Source organism: Mirounga angustirostris, unplaced genomic scaffold, assembly GCF_029215605.1.
Source record: "Mirounga angustirostris isolate CCGP_5_RB_7025 unplaced genomic scaffold, mMirAng1.0.hap1 SCAF_8, whole genome shotgun sequence".
In the NCBI taxonomy this organism is placed as follows: Eukaryota; Metazoa; Chordata; class Mammalia; order Carnivora; family Phocidae; genus Mirounga; species Mirounga angustirostris.
In genome coordinates this window covers 132946030-132969343 of record NW_026991716.1, presented here as the reverse complement: position 1 = coordinate 132969343, position 23314 = coordinate 132946030, and the positions used below count along the sequence as shown (strand labels likewise).

The following is a 23314-nucleotide window of genomic DNA, read 5'->3' as shown; positions in this document are numbered from 1 at the left end:
TCATATAATGTTTTTCAGTTTTTGGAGCATTTTCACATACAATCTTGTTGAATATCTATGAGACCCATAGGATTGGAATTATTAGAAATATCTTGCTTTTACAAATGAGGAAGTGGGTTCTGAGTGGTAAATCAACTTTTCCCTGCATAATAACAGCTACTAATTATGACAGCAAGGAGTTTATTTCAGGCCTCTGGATTTACAAATCCCATCCTATTACCCCTGTGTCGTATTCCCTCTTCACACATATAGGACCATATACAATAGCTGTGTTAGATCAATAGTTAGATATGTAGACTAGTAGCCAAGTACCTCTACAATAACATTTAAAAATGTTGTTGTATGATTGCATGCCAACTTATGAGACCTGCTCTGCAATTATCACAGTGTTTTCAAATTCTCTACTTGTTAACATATAAGATTAAGTCTTTTAAATCTGAGTAAATTCAGCTTAGATATTGTGGAGAAAAAGTGAAACTCCTTTAATCTAAAATGTCTCTCTCTATGCACACACACACACACAGGGTCATTTGAAAGCATTTTTTTTTTGTTATCTATTTTTGCTGATAGTGTGATCTGACACAAATTGTTTAAAATGTATTGTGAAAGATGTGTACTTCAGATATGTTATCTTATGTCTGATTTGAATATTTGAAGAGCTAGTATAAAATAGAAATTGAAATTAATTTATCTTCTGTAAAACACGTGAGAAATATTCAGAGATGCTTAAAGACAGAATGAGTAATTTAAATATGGCTGTAGATAAGAATTTCCTGATAAGGAGGGTTGATATTTACTTCGATGTCACCAAAAGAGGTTGTGGAATTTGTTTTTCTGGGATATTTAATTCATGTGGTTTAGGTATCACCCTATGTGGGGCAGGGCCATGGATTTAATAATCTGATGTGAACCTGTAATATTGTGAGATCACAATTATCTTCCCGGTTCATTGAAATAATTGGTGTTATTTAGAAATTGCAGGAGAAGCAGCAGGATCTGGTTTTTTCCTTCTCTCTCTCTCTCTCTCATACACACACACACACACACAGAATCAAAGGGGAAATATATCATTATTTTTAAGAACTTGAGTGCACATCATCCTGTCCTAACTGAAGTGATAGCACGAAAGCTGTCTGTGGTGGAAACAGGAAACATTAGTGATACATGCCAAGTTACGCATCTTTGTATCTTTCTTCAGGTTCAGCTCAATGTATGCCGATTCTAATTAGCACATTTTGTGCCTCAGCGAGTAGCTCCCCTTTAGCTCTGCTTGGAGAGTTTTTTTTTAGCTTCCATCCTGCTCATAAACACTGCCACCCCCTCCCTCCTTCTCTCTTTACAAATGTTACAACACAATCAGAAATTTCCTCTTTTCTTTCCTTCCTGCATTATCAGCAGGTTCCCTTGCGTCAGAAGCAGAGAAGGAAAACTCAAGGTAATTAGATCTCTTTTGTTTCTTTATCCCCTTTTTGTGTGCATGAGTGAGGGTTTTCTGTCCGATGCCTTCTTTGGGATCAGATTTTTGTCCGTCTTAATGCTAATATCAGAAGGTGGATGGCAGATTAAATTTTTGGTTGTTTTTGGATCGATTTTAAGAAATGACGGCATGCTGTTCATTTGGATTAATCCCTCGGGGTATGTCAATAAAGCTCAGAAAAGCCGGCACTGAGTGGGGAAGTGGCTGTGTTTCGGTGGGCATTAACCCTTCTCCATCTGTTGCATAAGGACTGCTATTATTTTGGAAGGAGCTGTGTTAGTGCAATGATCTGCCTGTCAGCCTCACGATTTTCATTTATTTCAACTTATTCTTGCTGAATAATATTCTTAGACTAACACTTGCATTCTAGTCTCATTGTTTCTTTGGTCCTATCTTGTACCTCCTAAGCACCAAATGAATGCTTAAAAATAAAATAAAGAAACAAGCCTTTTTTTTTTTTTTTTTTTTTTTTGCATTTACTGTGCATAAATCTTGGTAAAAAAATCCAACTCCCAAGAGGTAAACAATTAACAGTTACCTTTCACTCTGTCACATACACCAGGGTAATATGTTACCTACCTCTTCATATAATTGTTGCAGGGTTTTTCACGATGAGTCGGAGGAGGATATCCTGTAAAGACCTGGGACATGCTGACTGCCAAGGGTGGCTGTATAAGAAAAAAGAAAAAGGAACTTTCCTGAGCAACAAATGGAAAAAGTTCTGGGTAGTGCTGAAGGGAACGTCGCTATACTGGTACAACAATCAAATGGTGAGTCTACTGTCTTCCTCTCCTTTTCAGCCGCTTGGACAAGGGTGGATTAAAGAGCACTGAGGAGCAGGTGGGCCCTAAGGGAAAGTTCATTTTTATTTCTGGGACTTGGAATAGAGCTAATAAACAAATAAGTTCTAGAAACCATTCCTGATCCAAGAGATATGTAGGTTATTCTACTGTTATTTTATACAAGAGAAAAATCATCCTGCTTGACTCATCTTTGGTTGGAGAAGGGTGTCCCAATTTATATCCTCGCTGAAGGAGGGTTTCCGTGTCTATTAATGTTACTACTCCATGACAAATTGTACTCATTTCAGGATTTACATGGACAGCACTTTATCTGGAAACTTTGTGTTATTAAGATTTCTACAAAAAAAGGGCATCAGCTTTAAGACCTGTCGGGGGTGTAAATTGATTCAGTCCACAGAACGTATTTTCCTTTCTCCTTCTTTACTGTGTTCTCCTCTGCCCTTCTTTATCGGGTGGGTTGGTTTTGGACTCACTAACCTGCACTGTGTTGCCGACTGTTGGCTCTTGCACCTTGGCACGCTAAGTGATGGCATTAAAGAGGGATGATCAGACAACACTTGAAAAGAAAGTTGCCTAATTTATCTTTTTTTTTTTTAAACAATTTTTTTTTTTTTTTTTAAAGATTTTATTTATTTGAGACAGAGAGAATGAGAGCACATGAGAGGGGGGAGGGTCAGAGGGAGAAGCAGGCTCCCTGCCGAGCAGGGAGCCCGATGCGGGACTCGATCCAGGGACTCCAGGATCATGACCTGAGCCGAAAGCAGTCGCTTAACCAACTGAGCCACCCAGGCGCCCTGCCTAATTTATCTTTAATCATCAGTACACTTCTGTGGTCTGCTTCACAGGCTAGTTTTCTGTTGGGAAGGGCTGGAAATAAAGTTATTGTTAGAAGGTTTGCTGATCTTTCCTTGCTGGAAACATTTTGAGGACAACGATGTAGTTGAATAGTGAATGAATAGAGATTTTTCATATAGTAATTCTTTCTACTAACCCCCAGTAGCCAATTGCTGATCTCAGGAGAGCTGGAGTTTCTTTTGGGGTCTAGTGAAGATCAGCAATGGATGTCCTTTAATCAATTAAGGGGAAATTACTTAGGGATTGCCCATAAGCAAGATTTTTTTTTTTCCACATGACACCATTCTTCTGAAATGGCTTGTGGATGCCCGTCATTCAAGCAGCAGAGCTTTAGAGCATGTAACTTCATAAATGTAAGTGCTGGGTGTAGTTTGTTGGTAAGATTTTTAGTAGATAAATTTACATTCATTGGCAATTAGTAAGAAATTTATGTTACCCATGTGCCCCAAGCCACCTGTCCTATAAAGGTTTGGTAAGACTGGACCCAAATCCAACTCCAGTGCTCTGGAATAAGCGTTCTCCCTCCCACCCTCACGCTTCTCTCCTTACAACTCCTCCCCAGTCCCCTGTTCTCAAGCTTATTGCTTTGGTTTCACCCCATGCAAAACGTGGTACAAAATCTTTCACTGAGTTCCATAAAAATATATTTTTTTGAGGCTTCAGTGAGCTTTAACAACTTTATTGAAGATGTGGGAGGGTTGCAAGAAAGAATCACCTTGCAGAGTATGCAGTATCCCACTATGTCCCTTCTCTCTTTTCATCTCCCCTTCTGGATACAGTCATCATCTCTTGTTTAAGGTGGAATAGTTTCACCCAATTTAAGACAACGTGGGACTGGGGTCTCACTTTCTATCCTCAGGAATTGTTCCTAAATGAACACAGCTTTTTTCTTAAGAGGAATTAAGGTCAATATAAATTTCTTCCTCTTGTTTCATAATATTTTAGGCTCTTGCTTTTGGGTAGTTGTAGCAAGTGATAATCTGAATCTTTTATAAAATGAGAGGACTTATTGATACACCTTCTAACACCCTCTGGGAATTTCCAGAGGCTGTTGGAAGGATTGGGTGTTGACGGGGCATGGCACATCGTGGTAAGTAACAAACTCAGATATAAGTATGGCATTAATTTTCTCAAACAAGTTATTCAACAAATATGTTCTGAGTGCTGTCTTCATAGAATTTAAAGGAAGCCCCCTCTGAATCACACATAGTTACAGATTTGGCTGATGTGTCTTCATTGGCTCATTTGGCTAGAACTTCTCTCATAGCAGCAACTTACAGGACAGTTACCTATTTTGGGTCTTAGGAATCAACTGCTTCCATAGGGAGCAGAAGTGTCGGCTGAGACGAGATTTGAAAGAGGAAAAGGAGAGAGCATCAGACACACTCAAGCATCCAGTCCTCACTTGGCCCTCATTCAAATCTATAAAGCAGTATTCAGGTAGCAAATCATGTATTTAAATAGAGTTAGATTAACAACATTGAAGGGAGAATGAGTTTACTGTTATCTGGCCTTGGAATTACCCTAATAAACTAGTGGTATCTAACAGAAGGACCTTCTAACTCCTCAGTCTATGACTCTGTTATAGAGGAATTCTCTCTTTACGCACACACATACACACACCCCCACAAGAGTGAGTGTACATGCATACCCTGACATCTTAATTATATGTTTGTTACAGGGGGAAAAAAAGGCTACTCAATGAACACTTAATTAGCAGTCATATTCCTGGTATCTGTGTGAATGTCAACTGTGAAATAAGAGCCAAACACATATCCTCAAGCTAGGAACATTTATTTACTTTCTGCCACCCAAGGAATTCAGAGTAGCTCCCAAGGCACCTACGCTTAATGAGCAAACTTCTTGTTATTCTCCCTTCCCTAGTCCTTATTTTTTCTTCCATGGCCTGATGCTGGGAGGTAATGGAGCCAATAGCCGCCCAGCAAGAACCACCTCTTATTGAATGCCTACTGTTATGCTAAGGGATATGCTAGGTGCCTTTCACACATGCTCTTTCTTCTCAGAAACACCCTCCGAGGTAGTAATTGTCACCATGTTTTGAAAGTTGGGAAGGCTGAGACTCAGGGAGATGGTGTGCGTAGCCCCAGGTGACACAAGTAGTAAAGTGGGTAAAACAGATCACCTTAAGCCCCTTTGACTCCGCAGCCAGGCTTGTTGCCATATGCCGGCCTGACCCCATGCAGACACCGGGATAAATGACTGTTTCCAGTAGGGTTCTGAAGGAACAGCTCTAGAGATGGAAGCTAGGGCAATTCTTACATGAATGTAGGACAATCTCATGGGATCCCTTTGCTTGTCTCTATTGCTCTCTGACACTACCTGAGGAGAGGTGTCACCCTCACCATTCTGGACACGTCTCTGTTGTACTGCTACCCAGTGATGGAGGCATGGTGTACCTTCTTCCTTCATGACACTTTATGCTTCAGACAGTCCTACCCGGATTTCCTTGAGAAAGGTCAAGTCCAGACACTCAGCTGCCATTTTCACACCCCGTATTACGTGCTTAGACTGTGTTACAGCATGCAAGAGTGCATGCCAGGTCTTACAAAACCATATTCAAGTTTTACACCCATAAAAATCCAAGCTGGTCACAATCCTGCATTTGCAATCCGCACAACTGTTTTCCCTTTCCCCTTGGATAAAGTATAAATTTCTTTCCTTGCTTGTGAGAGTCTCCTGACCTGCATCTCTCTTATTGTGCCCCCCTCCCTTTCGCCACTCAACCTTCAACCACAGAATTTTTTTTTTTTAATTCCTTGTTAGCATCACATATACTGACACTCTCTTTAAGCCTTTTCGCACATGCTGTTGCTCTGCTCAGAAAATTGTTTGTCTCCATGCCCAAGTCTTTCTCCCACACAATCCCACTGACCTCCTCAGAAGTCAAATTTTAGCTTAAGTAGCTTTTCTTCTACATGGTCTTACTTTATCCTCTGACCTAATTCAGAGCGCTTCTGCCTGTTCCCATAGGCAGCTTATCTTTTTCTCAGTTTTATACTCCTCTTTCTCTTTTGCATGTGTTTGTTAGGCTTTCTGTTTTGCATAACTGATAATCTCTGTAGGACAGGACCACAAGTATACTGTTAGTGCGGTGTCTGACGCTTACTAGGCACTCAATTAATATTTGTTGATTTCATATACTATATAAGGTTTAGGAGTCATCAGCATTTACATTACCCCTGGGAATTTGGAGAAATGGGATGGTTAAAGACTGCTTTTGATGGAAAGTAATTTTCCAGTGAAGAGATTTCCACTTGTATTCTTATAAATAGATAGAGGAAAAGCACAATTTGAGATTTGCTAGAAGGCCTCCATGATCCTAAGTAGGTCCTGCACATTTGCTCCCATTTGGTGACATTTTAGTAGGGGCTATTTTTCTTAAAGAGTATTTCTAACCATGTCTCCTAGCTGTAAACAAGGGTCTGTTGATCAAGATCACCATACTGGGGGCAGAAATGTAGAAAGGGAAATGGCAGGTTTCCCAGGGAAATCCCCTGCGCTCCAGTGCTTCACCTGGATTTCAGGCACAGCTGGAGAAGTTTGGGACCAACTTCTCTCTGGTGAAGGAGGAGCAAAGTTCTGAGTGACTGTTTTCCTTCAGGCATGCCACTGTAAATTAGTGACAAGATAAGTCCTTAAGATGTTGTTACTTAGTTATTAAAACTATCTTACATTTTTAAGGTTTTAGATTTTCCCAGTTTTGCTATAACTTATTTTTCTTTTATAAGAATTCTTAATTAAAATCTTGCTTCGTCCCCTGGGAAATATATTTTGGATTTTATTTATACCCTAGATTATAAAGTAAATGTATATTATATAACTCATTTAAAATTAGTGAAGTTCTGAAATGTTTCTATTCAGAGAACATTTACTCATCTCAGCAGTGTATTTTCTTACTTTATCCAGTAGCATGTGTGGACTATTAAAATACATCAAGGGATGTATACATTATGCTGGTATACAACTTGGAGGCATTGCCTAAACAATTTAGGCTTTAATTAACAAAGCACAGTTTAATATTAGTTACAGAGAATTGATTTAAAATTTTTTCTTTTTTTTGAAGATTTTATTTATTTGACAGAGAGAGACACAGCAAGAGAGGGAACACAGCAGGGGGAGTGGGAGAGGGAGAAGCAGGTTTCCCGCCGAGCAGGGAGCCCAGTGTGACACAGGGCTTGATCCCAGGACCCTGGGATCATGACCTGAGCTGAAGGCAGGTGCTTAATGACTGAGCCACCCAGGCTCCCTAAAAAATTTTCTTTTTAAGTGAACCCAACATGAAAAGTTTATCATCCATCCACCTACTCATCCACCTATCCACCTGCTTACTTATCCTTCTACCAGTATTATTGAGATCTTAAAAATAATTTGGACTAACAGTTGTAGATGCTGTTATAGGAATAAAAAATAAGAGACTACATTTCTTCTCTCTGTTAAGAGCTTCTAGACTGGTAGAGGAGAAAGAGCTGTGTAAATGACATAATCAAAGAAAGATTGATGAAAAAAATGGCTCTGAGATTGAGCAGTACAGATGAATTCTGTAAATTCTAGGGTAAAGGGAAATAGTTTGGGCCAAATGTGAGGGAGTTCTGCCACAGTGATTTTTTTTTTTTTAATCTCTGGAAGTTTTTCACTCTCTCTCTTTTTTCCTATCTAGAAGGTATGTTTTTCCTTTTTTTTTTTTTTAAAGAAAAAAAAATCATTTTCCAAAGCTGTATGATTTCCTTGGTCAAAGATTTCCTTTCTGAGGTAAACACAGTTTTCACCAATCAGAAAACATTATTTCTATGCATTGCAGTGAATATAGAAAATTTTCCGGGAGAAGGTTCTCTTAAGACCTGCCTTGGAAGACAGATTTTTTTTTTCCCCCCAGGGAAGTAGGGTGGGGGGTTGGGCATTCCAATCAGGGGACTTATGTGAACAAAGGAATGAAAATATAAATGAGCTGTGCCAACCCACTGTGTTGGGCATGATATTGAATTCCCATAACCTAGCAAGAGAGATATTATTATTCCCATTTTTCAAGGGAGTTTACTGAAGCTTAGGGAATTGAAGTAACTTGCTCAAAGTTGAGTAAAGAGCAAATGGCAGAGCTGGGATTAAAAAACAAGATCTGCCAATACCAAGGCCAGGCTCTTTTCCCTGGGCTGCTTGGTGTCCCTACTGAGAGGTGAGCCAGGGCTGGTACATGGGGGCATCAAAGGCACTGTTCAGGAATGCGGATTTGGTCCAGTGGGTAGTGGGGAGCCACTGTAGGTTCTTGAGTCTGAAAATGATCTAATGAAATTAGCAAGTGAAAATATTAACCTAGCAGTGATAAGTGGGATGTATGGAGAATAAAGGAGCTTCCAGAAGGTCAGTTAGTAGATATGACAAAATGCAGACACTGAGACAGGAACTCCTGGCCTGTAGTAGACACAGTGAGGATGTGGGACACGTTTAACAGTAAGAAATGTCTATCGAGTGCTTGGGTATAAGACACAAAACATTTGAGGCTAAAATAAGAATGATTCCAAGTTTTGGAGCCTGGGAGATTGAGAAAATAATATGAAAACTGAGGGAGGAAGAATATGGTTAAAAATGTGAATTTCCTTTAGACTCATTGTCTTTTACTGTTTTGGTCTTTTACAGTTTCTTTTAGTTTTGTACATTCTATCTTTGTATAAAATTACTAGAAACCTGCATTGTTGCCTAGTTAAGTAACTGTTCATTGATATCATTTGTTCTATTGCATCAACAATTCAAGGGAGGCTCAGGGCCCCTGGGCCTCACATAAAAACGGTGAATCGACCAACTCTTTATTTCATTTGAACTGATGAGGTTTGAGGTTAATATCTGGTTTAATACATATTATGCAGACTTTAACGTTTTTGAGAATCCTGTCTGCCTGCCCAGCTGTGACCTGTTTCCTCCCTCACTGTCTGAGTTCAAGCAATTGGGTCTGTATCATGTTTTGGTCTTTAGCTGCATTTGCGTTTCATGTGAATTTCAGAGGAAGGGATTTTTTTTCTTGGAATCAGTTTTATGAGAATCTCTACAGCAACGATCTAATCGGTTTTTAGATTAGGCAGAATTTACTTTTGCAGAAAATGATATTTGAAAGCCAGAATTTCTCTTTTTGTGAGGCAACTCCTCTGAAAGTTTCAGTGAATATAAAGTGTCTTTCTTTCAGATAAGAAAAATAAAGAATGAGTTCATTTTTCCTTGGAAAAAGACACTTAAGTCTTCTGCACCTTTCATTAGCAGTCACCTATTAGCATAGATTTTGGAAAAATGTCTGCATGGGTTTACCGTAGATTGGAAAAAATTTCTGAGGAATTTATGAATACTTCAATCAGAGGTGCTTATATTCTTTTTTTCATCTTTTACCCACTACAGTGGAAACAGCTGAGGGTATATTCTTTACATGTCTGGTCTAAACTGTGTCACTAGAGCTTAGAGCTAGTAGGTACAGAGTGGGCACCAGTATTGTTTGAATGAATTACTTATTATATTGCTTAATCATCAATTAGTTATGTAAATCAATTAATCAAAGCATTATTGAACACCTTATGTGTTCCCAGAATTATGCCCAAATGAGCTGCTTTATTAATAATGGGTGCCTAATTTATTTGAACTTCATTTATTGTGTTAATCAACAACCAACTTCTGAGTGTATCCTGAACAAAATTCCAATATTTAAAAATGTTTCTTCAGAGAAGGCAATTCAGACTAATTGTGTAAAATTGATGAACTCTCTGCCAACCTATGTTCCTAGAGTTTGTACTGGAAAGGGGAAATTGGAAGGTGTAATACTGACAGTCTACACAGGGCAAAATAGGATGTTTTAGCAGCTGTAAGTGAGCAGTTTACCTCAAGGTGACGACTCATGGGTGAAAAGGATTGTCTAGGGTACCACTGGAAAATCTGAACATAAGAATAATTGAGGACTTTTTGAATTCTGTTACTTCCCTTCTTAAAATTTCAGGTATGTGGGAAAGATCTTTAAAGGGGACTTTGGTTTAATTTACTTATTGTCTCTGATGCTGTCTGTCGCTGTGTCCTAACATTTATTTTCCTTGGTAGGTCCCAGAATGGATTTCTAGAATAATGGTCTCCCACTAAAGCTTTATGATCGGCCCAGTCTCTACTTGGGGCAGGCTGTTTTTAATAACTTATTGTTGCTCAATTCATATGATGTGGGAACAATGGCTTGTGTTGCCAATATGATTCGCCTTTAAAATCTTTCCAAACTTTACATAATCAATTGTGAAACACCAAGACTATGAAATCCTTTGTTTCTTTTGTCTTGTTCTCAGGAGGCAGTGATATGCTTGGGCACTGCCGATTTGGAAGAGGATACCAGAGTTAATGATGTAGGTTGGGTTGTAAGAGAGGACCATCCTTTAAGCTCACAGCACTGACTGATGTGCCCATGCAGGGGATGCAGCACTGTCCTTCCTCACATGCTTTTGCGGGTGTCTCCACGACTTCTCTCTGTTTTACTTTATCTGTTTTTGGTACAATCCATCTTCTTGCTTGTTGGAAATTTAAATTAATTTTGAAAATGCTTAAAAATTTTATAAAATAATATGTGTTCATTTAGAAAAATTAGAAAATAAAATTAAGCAAAATAAAAAAAAGAAGACAGCTAAGGAGGCAAACAGAAAGAAATGAATGAAGACCATTTACTTATTTATTTATTTATTTATTTTAATTTATTCTTTTTTTTTTTTAAAGATTTTATTTATTTATTTGACAGAGAGATAGTGAGAGCAGGAACACAAGCAGGGGCAGTGGGAGAGGGAGAAGCAGAGTCCCCGCTGAGCAGGGAGCCCAATGCGGGGCTCAATCCCAGGACCCTGGGATCATGACCTGAGCCAAAGGCAGACACTTAACGACTGAGCCACCCAGGAGCCCAGATCATTTATTTATTTAAATGAATCACAATCTTACCACCTTGAGGTGTTCACTGTAAGCATTTTGGTGTATATGTTTCCAATTTTTTCTATGTTTTCCAAAAATAAAATGATATTATGTGTAATATTGTAACTTGATTTTCTCCCTAAGCAATATATTCTCAGTATATTTTCATGTCAACACATATACATCCACATCATTTCTAGTAGCTGTAATACATATAGTTATAACATAGTTTGTTTATCAATCCATAGAATTTAAAATCAGAAATGCCTTTTATTCTAAAACTTCTTAAAATAACCAACAAGTGATAGAATACATAAGCACACATATACTAACTTAAAAATAAAGTGATACATATTTTTAACTTATATGTATAAATATATGTATGTTTATATAGCCATTGGTATGTGTATAAATATTAATATCTGTATAAATATACTGATATGTGTGTATACATACATGTATTATGTGTCTGTGTATATAACTTATAAATTCTTTTAAGCAAGCAGCAGGAAGTTGGATTTCACCAGCATGGTATAAGGGAGAAACATCACCTGGATTTTAGTCTTGCAGTTTCTTACAAAGTGGGGTACCCCAGGGTCAGTGATGTAACTCTCTATGGATCCATTTTCTTACAAGTACACTTAGAACAAGAACGATCTTTATGTAATTCAGAGCAACTTTGAGAAGATCAAATGCACCTGAAAACAACAACAAAATCAAAGGAATACACAAAGAAAGACAATTTTATATATGCTTACGTGAGATGTGCTTGCATAATACTGTGATTTGGGGTTGTAAAAGAATTGGGCTAAAGGTTTTTAGACACCAGAAATGGTTTCTTTTGGCAAGAATGGCCTATCCTGTGCTGGAGATTCTAAAAAATGCCCCTACTAACCCTGTGCAAAAGTTGATTTAAGCTATAAAACAGAGGAGTGAACTAGAAAGCCCTGGAGGATTCTTCAGCTTGGTAGCTCCTAACCTGGAGGAAGAATTCAGGTAATACATGATTGTGTGGTGAGGCTTGTGTGCACATTTCCCAAGCAATAGAATGACACGAGGCCCATGGGATGAGCTGAACTTTTGGTTACAGCTGAGGATTTTCCTGAGAAGTCATTATTTGCAGATTGATCATCCTTCTGGAGCAAGCTCTTTGAAGGGCCAAGAACCCAGCTGCTTCTACAGAAAAGCTCACTGGTGAACTCATCAGTCATTGTGCTGCTGTGTTTGGCCCCCCTTAGAGCGCATTTCAGGAACATTTCAAAAGGAAACTATGCAATGGAAATTAAAACAAAAAATGAATATATTTTTTAAAGATTTTATTTATTTATTTGAGAGAGAGAGAGAGAGCATGCACGCAGGAGCAGGGGGAGGGGCAGAGGGAGAGGGAGAAGCAGACCTCCGCTGAGCAGGGAGCCTGATGCGGGGCTCGATCCCAGGACCCCGGGATCATGACCTGAGCCGAAGGCAGACGCTTAACAACTGAGCCACCCAGGCGCCCCTAAAACATTGAATATTTTTTAAAGGAGTCAGAATTTAGGAGAACGTGTTTGAAACAATGTCTTCAAAAAAGACACACGGAAATAACATGCTATTGTCGAAGATGTCCCTGGATGTGGAATCAGGAGGACAGGTTCTACCCTGATGCTGCAGCTAGTTAACACTTTAAGCAAACCACCTGCTCTCTCTGCGCCTTCTTCCTTTTCTGTTTCACAGATATATGAATAGATGGCTCTCACTTGTGAAAGAGATGGTGCTCATTAACAACACGTTAACCAGGATTTTCATACTTTGTCTTTTGAAAATTATTGTGGTAAATTCATTTTCGTTTACTGACAAATGAGTTTTGCAGTATTATCTTTAAAAAATGTTTTAAATTTATTTTTTTTTTTGTTTTTGAAGACTTGTAGTGAAATACACATAACAGGAAATTTCCCATTAATCATTTTTGAGGATATAATTCAGTGGCAAGAAGTATATTCACATTATTATACAACCGTCTCCAGAACTCTCTTCATTTTACAAAACTAAAACTCTGTACTCAGTAAAGAGTAACTCCCCTTCTCTCCTTTCCTCCATTTCTGACAACCACCATTCTACCTTCTCTGTGAATTTGACTACTCCAGTACCTTCTATGAGTGGAATCACACAGGGTTTGCTTTCCTGTGACTGGTTTGTTTCACTCAGCGTAATGTCTGCAAGGTTCATGCCTTTGTGGCATGGCTCAGATTTTCCTTTCTTTTTAAGGCTGGAATTCCATTGTATGTGCATACCACGTTTTGTTTATCCATTCATGTCTTTTGATAGACACTTTGGGTTGTGTCCACTTTTCGGCTGTCATGGACATTAGTGTACAAATATCTCTTTGAAATCTTGCTTTCAATTTTTTTTTTGTTATGTTCCCAGGAGTGGGATTGCTGGGTCATATGATAGTTCTATTTTTAATTTTTTGAGGAGCTGACATACTGTTTGACATAGAGGCTGCACTGTTTTTGCATACCCCTCCAATAGTGTACAAGGGTTCCAATTTCTCCACATCCTCAACAATTGTTATTTTCTGTTATTTAAATTTTTAAAAATTTTAATTTTATTTATTTTTTAAAGATTTACTTATTTATTTGAGAGAGAGCATGTGAGGGGGAAGGGCAAAGGGAGAGGGAGAGAATCTCAAGCAGACTCTGCACTGAGCGCGGAGTCTGATCTCACAATCCTGAGATTATGACCTGAACTGAAATCAAGAGTTGGATGCTTAACTGACTGAGTCACTCAGGTGCCCTCTGTTTTTTAAAAAATTTTTTTGATAGTAGCCATTCTAATGATGTTAAGTATTATCTCACTGTAGATTTGATTTGCATTTCCCTAATGATTGTTAACCTTGACCATGTTTTCATGTGCTTTTTGGCCATTTGTACTTCCTCTTTGGAGAAATATCTTTTCCCATTTTTGTTGGGGTTGAGTCATAGCTTAATGGCCCTTATGAGACTCATGAAAACAGTTTGAAGATATTTGAAAGTTCGTGAAGTATTGGAAGATTTAATATACATTGTATGAAGACAAGATTATGTATTATACTGACTGTGATTTTAAAAGAACCAACCTTATTTTTTTATTTTTCCTAAATTTCTAATTTTGAAAGAGAATGCACCAGATTTTTAATTTTCCTGAATGGTATTCCTTTATTTACTCTTCCCTCACTCTTGCTCTAACCATGGATGGTAGATAACGTTTATTAGATAGCAGGATATGCAATTATTCTGTAATAGTGAGATTTCATCAAATTTTTTCATATTCATTTAAAAACTTTTCTTCCTATGTGGTGCTTTCTCTTCTTTCCTTCTTTCCTTCCTTTCTTCCTTCCTTCCTTCCTTCCTTCCTTCCTTCCTTCCTTCCTTCCTTTCTCTTTCTTTCTTCTTTCCTTCCTCCCTTCCTCTCTCTCTCTCTATTTCTTTCCTGCTGAAGACACCAATCCTATGTAGGTGAAAATTATTTCTAGGGTTTTAAAGCTTCTGAAAGGTGAGAGAGGATGTGGACAGAGCCAGATCATGAAGGGCCTTGTGTGCTCAGGATTTTATATTACAGAGAACAGTAACACAAGACTCTTTTATATGGTGAGGTTTCTGTCTTAATTGTTTTTAAAATGATATTTCAGAAGGCAATAACTATTTTCATATGTCAGACTACCAGAAAGTTCACTAGTAACTTAATTTCATTTAAAATGTCATTCCGTAAAAAGAGAATGGAAGAATATGGTAAGAATGCTAACTAGGCGACCTGATTTACAAATCATAGAATAGGATGCCGGTCACTTCTTGTTCACCACTGAAATGTGACCTAATATGATAGTGAGGTAGTCATAGCCTTGGGTGGTACTTAGGAGGAAATAATGAAGAGGGATTATGATGCCAAGCAGATGGAACCATGAGTAGAAACATTTCTGTGAGAGAAATGGCATCCTGTTATAGATTTCCCAGAAGCAGACCCTGGGATGAGGATTTGGGTACAAGTAGTGTATTTGGGAAGTGATACCAGAAATACTTGGAAAGGGAATAGGGAAGTGGGACAGGGTGGAAAGTTAGCTGGTAAAACTCTCCTTTGGGGGTAAATTAGGACTGGGGAACGGAAGCCCAGTTCTGCTGGGGAACTCTGAAAGCCTTTAGAAAACACGCACCTCCGAGTTTTCTCCCCAAGGGGCCAGGAGATGGGGCTATTTAAACACCGAGTCCCATCAGTCATGGCTGGAGGGCTCATCCTGAGAGGTGGAATCTGGCAGCCAGAGAAGGCCTCCCACAGAGAGGTGCAGGTGCTGTCGGTGGGGAGTCTGGCCAGCCTGGCCTGGCGGTGAGGAGGGGGGCACGTGGCTGGCTCACCCGCAGCATCTGCTACAAGTGGTCTGTGGTTTGCTTCCTTCAGATGGTTTTCTCTCCTCCTTAGAGCATCCTCCGAACCATCACGATGATCACCTGCAAAGTTTCAGTCCATTTTTTATAATTCAGGCTGGGAATGTGTAGGTTTTGTAGGAAATTGAGTCTCAGTGTTTCTTAAACACATCTACCTAATATTTTCTATGTGGAATATCTATTTCTAGGCATTTGTAAGAAGAGTCTCTTTGCATTAAAATCTCATTATATTCATAAGGTAATGTTACATAAACTCAAATGCAATGAGATTTTAACAAAAGCATAACCTAGGTAATATATGAAGGATAGGGGCGCCTGGGTGGCTCAGTCATTAGGCATCTGCCTTCGGCTCAGGTCATGGTCCCAGGGTCCTGGGATTGAGCCCCGCATCGGGCTCTCTGCTCGGCGGGAAGCCTGCTTCACCCTCTTCCATTCCCCCCTGCTTGTGTTCCCTCTCTCGCTGTCTCTCTCTCTCTGTCAAAATAAATAAATAAAATCTTAAAATATATATATATATATGAAGGATATAGTGAGCTTGCTAGCATTATGGTTATCCAAAGAATTTAAAATATTTTTTAAAAGATTTTATTTATTTATTTATTTATTTATTTATTTATTTATTTATTTATTTATTTATTTATAGCATGAGTGGGGCCAGGAGCAGAGGGAGAGAGAGAATCCCAAGCAGATCTGTGCTATGGAGCCTGTAGCAGGCCTCAATCCCAGGACCCTGAGATCATGACCTGAGCTGAAATCAAGAGTCGGATGCTTAACTGACTGAGCCACCCAGATGTCCCTAAAATATTTTTTACAGCGATTAATCTGATGCAAAGAAGACAAGGGAGAACTAAGACATAGAGACAGTTACTCAGAGGGCTCAGCTGACAATGGACAGAATAAAAACTTATTTTACTTCATCTTTCTCTTTCCGGATCATTCTTTGTCTTTTCTATTCCTTTTCCCCATTCTTATCATTGATGCCTGGGAATTAATGTCAATAAAATCTTAATTTTTAAAATAACTTGAACAGTTTTACAGCATGACCTGCCTCCGTGTTAACTCTAGTTAGCCTCGATCTGGTTTTATCTGCCTTTTCATTGTGTGGACCCTGGCCCGAGAGGTTACATGCTCTGCTTGAGATCTGTGGCAGGGGCTTGCATTGAAATATTCTGATTCCAAATCTGGGATTCTTCTTCTGTGCATCCATCGACTGTAGATTCTCTTCTATTTTAGCTCCTGATTGAGACCGTTCCATCTCATATTTAGAATTAGTTAACCGATTCCGGATTAGTTAACCGGTTCTGGTCTGAGTTCTGTTTCTTTAACAATAACCCTATAACTTTCCCATTTTATGATGCCTACCTAGTTTGGTGACGAGATTAAAAACCGATCAGTTTCATGAATTCTGACACTCAGATGTGATTAATTTCCCTCCACTGGCTAAGAAGGTAGTACCTCGATGGCCTATAGTTAGCACTCAGTAAGTGTTAGCTATTATTAGATGTTTCTCAAGTTTATCATGTTCCTTAACAGGATTTCAGGCTTCGTCACTGCCAGGCCTACTTGCCATATCTAGAAGAGAGGAAGACAATACAAAGGCAAACATTTTTTCTTGCTTCCCTTGCAGTGCTTGTCACAGCCCAGTGCTAATAAGCTCAGCTGTCTGCCTGCAGGTCCAGGTAATACTTGCAGAATGTGCATGCGTTTCCTTTTCTGAAAGGAAGAGGAAGATGAGCTGCTTATCAGAACAGAGCAGCGTGGTGGCCTCTAGCGCAAGCAGAGAATGAGGGAGCCTTGGGGTTCCATGCAATTCTTTTATGTGTGTGGGGGGAATGTCAGAAGAAACTACTTAAAACTATCTTAAAAAATAGCAGTGTTGCTACTAAAAGTCCCTAGCCTATGTTCCACCCACTATGTATAGTCAAAATTCTGGGCTCTAAGGTCTCTTGGAGTAGTTGTTATAATTTGTGTGGGGTGACATCACCATGTTTAGATTCAGTTAGGTTCATTTGTTTCTGTTTGTTTTTAATTTTGGGAATTGCTTCATTTTTTTAGTTTTTTTAAAAAATAAAAATCATCTACCTAATTCCAAAGTCAAAACTGTAACAAATGACGACCAGATAAGTCTTGCTCTCATTTCTATTTCTACCCTCTCTTTTCCCTCCTTTTATGTTTGCATTTCCTGCATGGTTTCCTTCTACAAATATAGGCAAGTATGTTTGCGGAGGCATATACTATCTCTTTTTGTACATAAAATTTGCATACTATATCTACCATCCTGTATCTTTTTCTCTTACTCTGTCTGGGAGGTTACTCTATATGTATATTATGTTATTCATTGCATGTGGATGCTGCAGTGTAATCAACAGTCTCCTGATGATACACATTTGATTCTTTTGTTCTTGCAAATAATGTTGCCATGCACATGTTACTACACATATTTATATTTAGGACAGATCCTAAATGTTGAATTTCTGGGTCAGAGGGTAAATAGAGTTTTGCCAGTTACTGCCCAGTTTTCTTCCATTGGGTTCCATTCTGCACCACCACCAGCCATGTATGAAAATGTCTGTTTCTCTTTAGAACTGGAGCTTTCACAATTGATTGTAGGTTCTCTTTTCTTTTCTTCCATATTGGTTTGTATTTTAGAGACTGTAATTCAGATTTTATTAGTGGTCACAAGTCTGTGTGTACTGTGAGGACTTAGTAACAACTGTTCAAGATGACATGAGAAAGGATGGCTCTGCTTAGAGGTTAGATTTTGCCTATTTCCAGCATGCTAGGGGTTTGAGGGCAGAACTGAGCAACCCATGGGTTTATTTGGAGAAAATGGAGTTTTGCAGCTTCTCTTGATTCTGATATTCACTGGATAACTTCACTTACGTTTATTACAAGTCATTGCAAGAACGTTAAATCCATATTCACATGTAAAGACAAAAACATCTTACAAAGAAACATACATTTTGTTTTCTAAACTATTTTTTTTCCCTCCAATTTAAGATTCTATTCATTTAAAGACCTACAGTTTATTTAATATCAGGTTTTGGGGGGAAGTGAAGCACTAAAAATACTTATAGAATCTAAGGTGCCTCCTGATTTCAGAATTATTGAAGTGTAAAAAATTCAGGTTTCTTAGAATCAGAGAACTATGATTCCATTGAGAATAGAGAGATAATTATACTTTTTATTTTTAACCATGAAATGTATAATAGTTTCCTATATCACACTTCCTTTGTTTCTGGTTTGGTCTTCTTTAACCTACTTACTCTGGAATATATATATCACTCTTATTTTTCTAGGTCTGTCCTTCTACCTTTCTGATATATGTAGATACTTATGAAGTAATTTTGTCTATTTTGAAAGGTATTTGTAGTATGAAAGAGCCAAACATTATCGATGGCAATGGATACTGATGTTTGCATTTAAATATTAAAATTTGGTGTCCCATTTTAATTAATTTTCAAAAATATGCCCAAAGTGTGGCAAATTCTATATAAAATATCTTTGTCTCTAAAATTCCTATAGTCCAAAACTGAAGCCATAATTTAGCTTAAGCCATAGAATATGGGAAATATTAAAACAATTTTGTCTAAAGTTTGAACAAATCACATTGAGTCACCAATAGGAGCATCTGAGTCCTCATATTTTACCTTCTTTCAAGTCTTACTGATAGCCAAAGAGGAGGGAGTTCATTATGGATTTCTAGTCCCCAAACTTTCCTTGCATCTTATATTTTTATTTATTTATTTATTTAAAAGATTTTATTTATTTGACAGAGAGAGACAGCGAGAGAGGGAACACAAGCAGGGGGAGTGGGAGAGGGAGAAGCAGGCTTCCCGCGGAGCAGGGAGCCCTATGCAGGGCTCGATCCCAGGACCCTGGGTTCATGACCTGAGCCAGAGGCAGACGCTTAATGACTGAGCCACCCAGGCACTCCTGCATCTTATATTTTTAAAAACAATTTTATTGAAATATATTTGACGTATGGTAAGATTCACTCTATTAAAATCTACAGTTCAATAGTTTGGGTAAATTTACTGAGTGATGAAGCCATCATAATGAATCAGGTTTAAATAATTTTCATGACATCAATAAAATCCTTCATGCTTATTTACAGTTAATCTTCACTTCCAAACCTGACTCTAGTCAACCCCACTATTTTACTTTCTGTCTCTAGAGACTTGCCTTTTCTTTACATTTCACATAAAGGAATCGTACAGTAATATGTGGTTTCTTATTTCTGGCTTTCACTCAGCATCATGTTTTCAAGGTTCATCTATCTTTTAGCATGTGTCGATAGTTCACTAGACAATATTCCATTGTATGAGTAGACCACACTATTTATTTACCCATTGATGGATATTTAAATTGTTCCCAGTTTTGGGTTATTACAAATAATACTGCTGCAAATATTTGCATGCACTTCTTTGCATGGGCATAAGCTTTCATTTTTCTCGTATAGATACTTGGGAGTGGAATTGCAGGGTTGTATGGTAATAATATGTTTATGTGTTTTAAAAATTGCCAAACAGTTTTCCAAAGTGACCTCTGCATCTCATTTTAGCACTTTCTTTATTGTCAGAGGAAAAAGACAATGTTCCTGTCATTCATTCATTCATAAAACTCCTTTCTTTATTTCACATGTATTGACTGCCTACATTGTCCCAAGTATTAATGATATAACAATAAATGACAAAATCATTTCCTTCAAAGTGCTCAGAGGCTTTTGGAGAAACAGAGAAATAGTCAGATAACTAAATACAGGAAGAGAAGTATAGAAGGAAAGCCTGCCTCTGGGCACAAAGAGGAAGAGACTTATTCTAGGCTTAGAGGAGCAGGGGAAAAGTTTTGGAAAAGGTCATACCTAAGTTGATTTGTGGAGCTATATCTAGGGGAGTGAAGTTGGAACGGCATTATAAATCTCGGAGCAGAAGGGCAACCTGCCCTGTTTATAGTCAGAACCCCTTTACTCTGATCAACTTTATTTTTTTCCATAGCAATTATTGCCTGCAATGGGCTATGTAATTTATGTTGATAAATGTGTTTATATGTTGAGCTATTGTCTGTTTTCCCTCAAGGGTAGAGATCTCTGTCTGCTTGTCCACTAATACACCCCAGATGTCTGACACAGTGCATGACACAAAGAAGGTACATATTAAATATTTGTTGAATAAATGAATGGGTAACACTAAGAGTTTTGATGAAAGTGTGTATTTAATGCTGTTTAATACAGCAACTGAAGATTAGATCCCACTGAGATGAACAAAATCAAAGTTGCTGGGGAAAGTGGATGGATTCATATGTGAGGAAGAGTAACTTTAAGATTGTTGAACATCATACCAGAAATGGAATAGCATTGTCTCACTTCGGAATTTAAGATAGACTTGGTAAGGCGAGACTTGGTAAGACAAACCAAAGGATGGTTTGATACCTCTGGCAAGAGAATAAGATTTTTTTTTTTTTAAGATTTATTTATTTGAGAGAGAGAGAGGAGAGAGAGAGAAGCACAAGAGTGTGTGTGTGGGGGAGGGACAGAGGGAGAGGGAGAGGGAGAGAGAGAATCCCAAGCAGACTCCCAGCTGAGTGTGGAGCCCAACGTGATAACCCTTAGATCATGACCTGAGCTGAAATCAAGAGTTGGACCCTTAACTGATTGAGTCACCCAGGTGCCCCAAGAGAACAAGATTTTTTTACATTAGGATACAGAGGAAAAATTGCAGGTACTGATGCAGAACTTTCAAGTAACTTTTCAGAAAGTTAGGAACTATTGAGGAGGAAGGATACATTTGAGAAAAGTTATTTTGGTTAATATAACAAGGAACAAGGGATGTGAGGGGGTAGGAGGAGAAGAAGGAGGAGGAAGAGGAGAAAACTGTCATTCCTTTAGGATTTTCCCAATGTGATTGTCATTTTTAAGGCATTTTTGCAAGTCAAATAGGCAAAGGCAGTTTTTGACACAGTGATCTGTGAATTTGAATGCAGCTTCAATGTCTTCAGTACAGTAAAAAAAAATGCCTTTGCTAATGAAGGAAGGATTTACGGAGGAAGAACTAAGGTATCTTTTACTCAAATTCATTTTGGTTCTTAGTTGAAGGACTCTCAGCCGTTTCAGTCGTGCAGAAAAAAATTCCACCGAATGAAGATTTATAATTGATTTATATTTCAGTTTTTGTTGATTGACTTTATCTTGTTATCATCTAAGATGGGCTTTTTGTTCTGAAAATAAATTGTCTGCAGAATAATAATGCCATAATTTTGGTGTCAATTCTAATTCAGCTCAAATGGAAGCATAGTTTTTTCTTTGTTTGAATTTTTTGTTTATTTTTGGTTGAGTGAGGGGCCAGGGGGATTGGAGGAAATGAAATTGTGTAATGAAGCAGGCCTTGATCATGAAGGGCCTTACTGCTCTGCTGAGGCACTCAGACTTGGCCCAAGGGCCATTGGGAACTGTGCAGGATTTTAATGAGAGAAGTGACATGAAGTGTGTTCAAGGAGTCACGATTTGCTGTGACTGTGATTTGGACACCAAATTGGAAGAAAGGACAAAATTAGAGGAAGATTGAGAGCAGTTTGCCAGACTTCACAGTAAGTGAGGTGAGAATCAGTGGTGAGCTGAAGGAGGTGCGAGGTGGTGCACAGAAGGAATCCCGGGACAGAGCAGTGCCGATACATCTCCGTGATGACTTACATGCATGCTAAGAAGGGAATGGAAGAGTCAAAGATGTCTGCCACATTTCCTTTCTTGACAACAGGATTGCAAGTGGTATCATTCACTGAAGTAGAGAACACAGGAGAAAGAGGAGCAGGCATTTTGTTGAATAAGATAACAAGTTTGGTGTTGATTTGTCACTCTTTGGGAGTGTCTTAGTTTGTACAGCTATGACAAAATATCTCCAACTGGTAGCTTAAACAACAGTCATTGATTCCTCATGGTTCTGGAGACTGGGAAGTCTAAGATCAAGGTGCTGACAAACTCTGTCTGGTGAGGGCTTTCTTTCTGGAATGCAGATGGCTGCTTTTTTGCCATAACCTTACTTAGAGGAGAGAGAGAGTTGGGGGGCTCTGGTCTTTTCTTCTTTTTATAAGGGCACTGATCTGATCATGGGGGATTCATCCTCATGACTTCATTTAAAACTAATTACTTCCCAAAGGTCCCACCTCCAAATACCATTACACTGGGGCTTAGGGCTTCAGAATAGGAATTTGGGGTTCACGGAAACAAATATCAATCTGTAACAGGGAACCTATGGAATACTCATATGAACAGATATGCTAGGCAGCTGGATCTCTGGGACAGGCGCTCAGGATTAAATCCCAGTTTGAGGTATAGATTTTGGATATGTGTGTACATGGTGATACATGCAGCCATAGTAGTGTATATGGTCCCCTACAGAGAGTATTGGAATGAGAAGAGATTAGGTTTGTGTTTGGAAGTCCGGGGAACACTGACATTTAAGAAACAGGCAAAAGAAGAGGACCTCGTGAAAGCAAGCAAGGAATAGTTGGAGGAGAAAGGGAGCAATGGGAATATGTCAAAAAAGCAAGAAATGAGGTATTTCTAGAGGGAGGCCTTGAGCTTTAGTATCAGTAACTAGAGTTCAGTCGAGTGAGGACCAAAAAAGGTAGATGGGACTTAGCAACATGAAACTCATTGGGGTTCATGTAACTACAGCTTCTGTGGAACAGTGGGCATAGAAATGAATGAGGGGAGGAAATAGAAGCAAATGGTGAATATAAGTTGTTTTCTTTCTAACACAGTTATGGAAATTTATACCAAAAATACTTTAGCCTAACATAGGTTATGTTTTTTAATTGAGGTGAAATTCACATAAGATTATCCACTTTTTTTTTTTTTTTTT

At 38.5% G+C, this 23314-nt stretch overlaps 1 protein-coding gene across 1 annotated transcript in view; it reads left to right on the top strand.

Annotated features, from left to right (window-relative positions):
- The window catches only part of IPCEF1 (interaction protein for cytohesin exchange factors 1), a 182038-nt gene that overhangs the window by 105885 nt on the left and 52839 nt on the right, over positions 1-23314 (top strand). Inside the window, exons 6-7 of the mRNA XM_045865784.3 lie at positions 1396-1435; positions 2078-2247. Coding sequence (XP_045721740.1) covers positions 1396-1435; positions 2078-2247 — 210 coding nt within the window. The remainder of the gene's footprint in view (positions 1-1395; positions 1436-2077; positions 2248-23314) is intronic.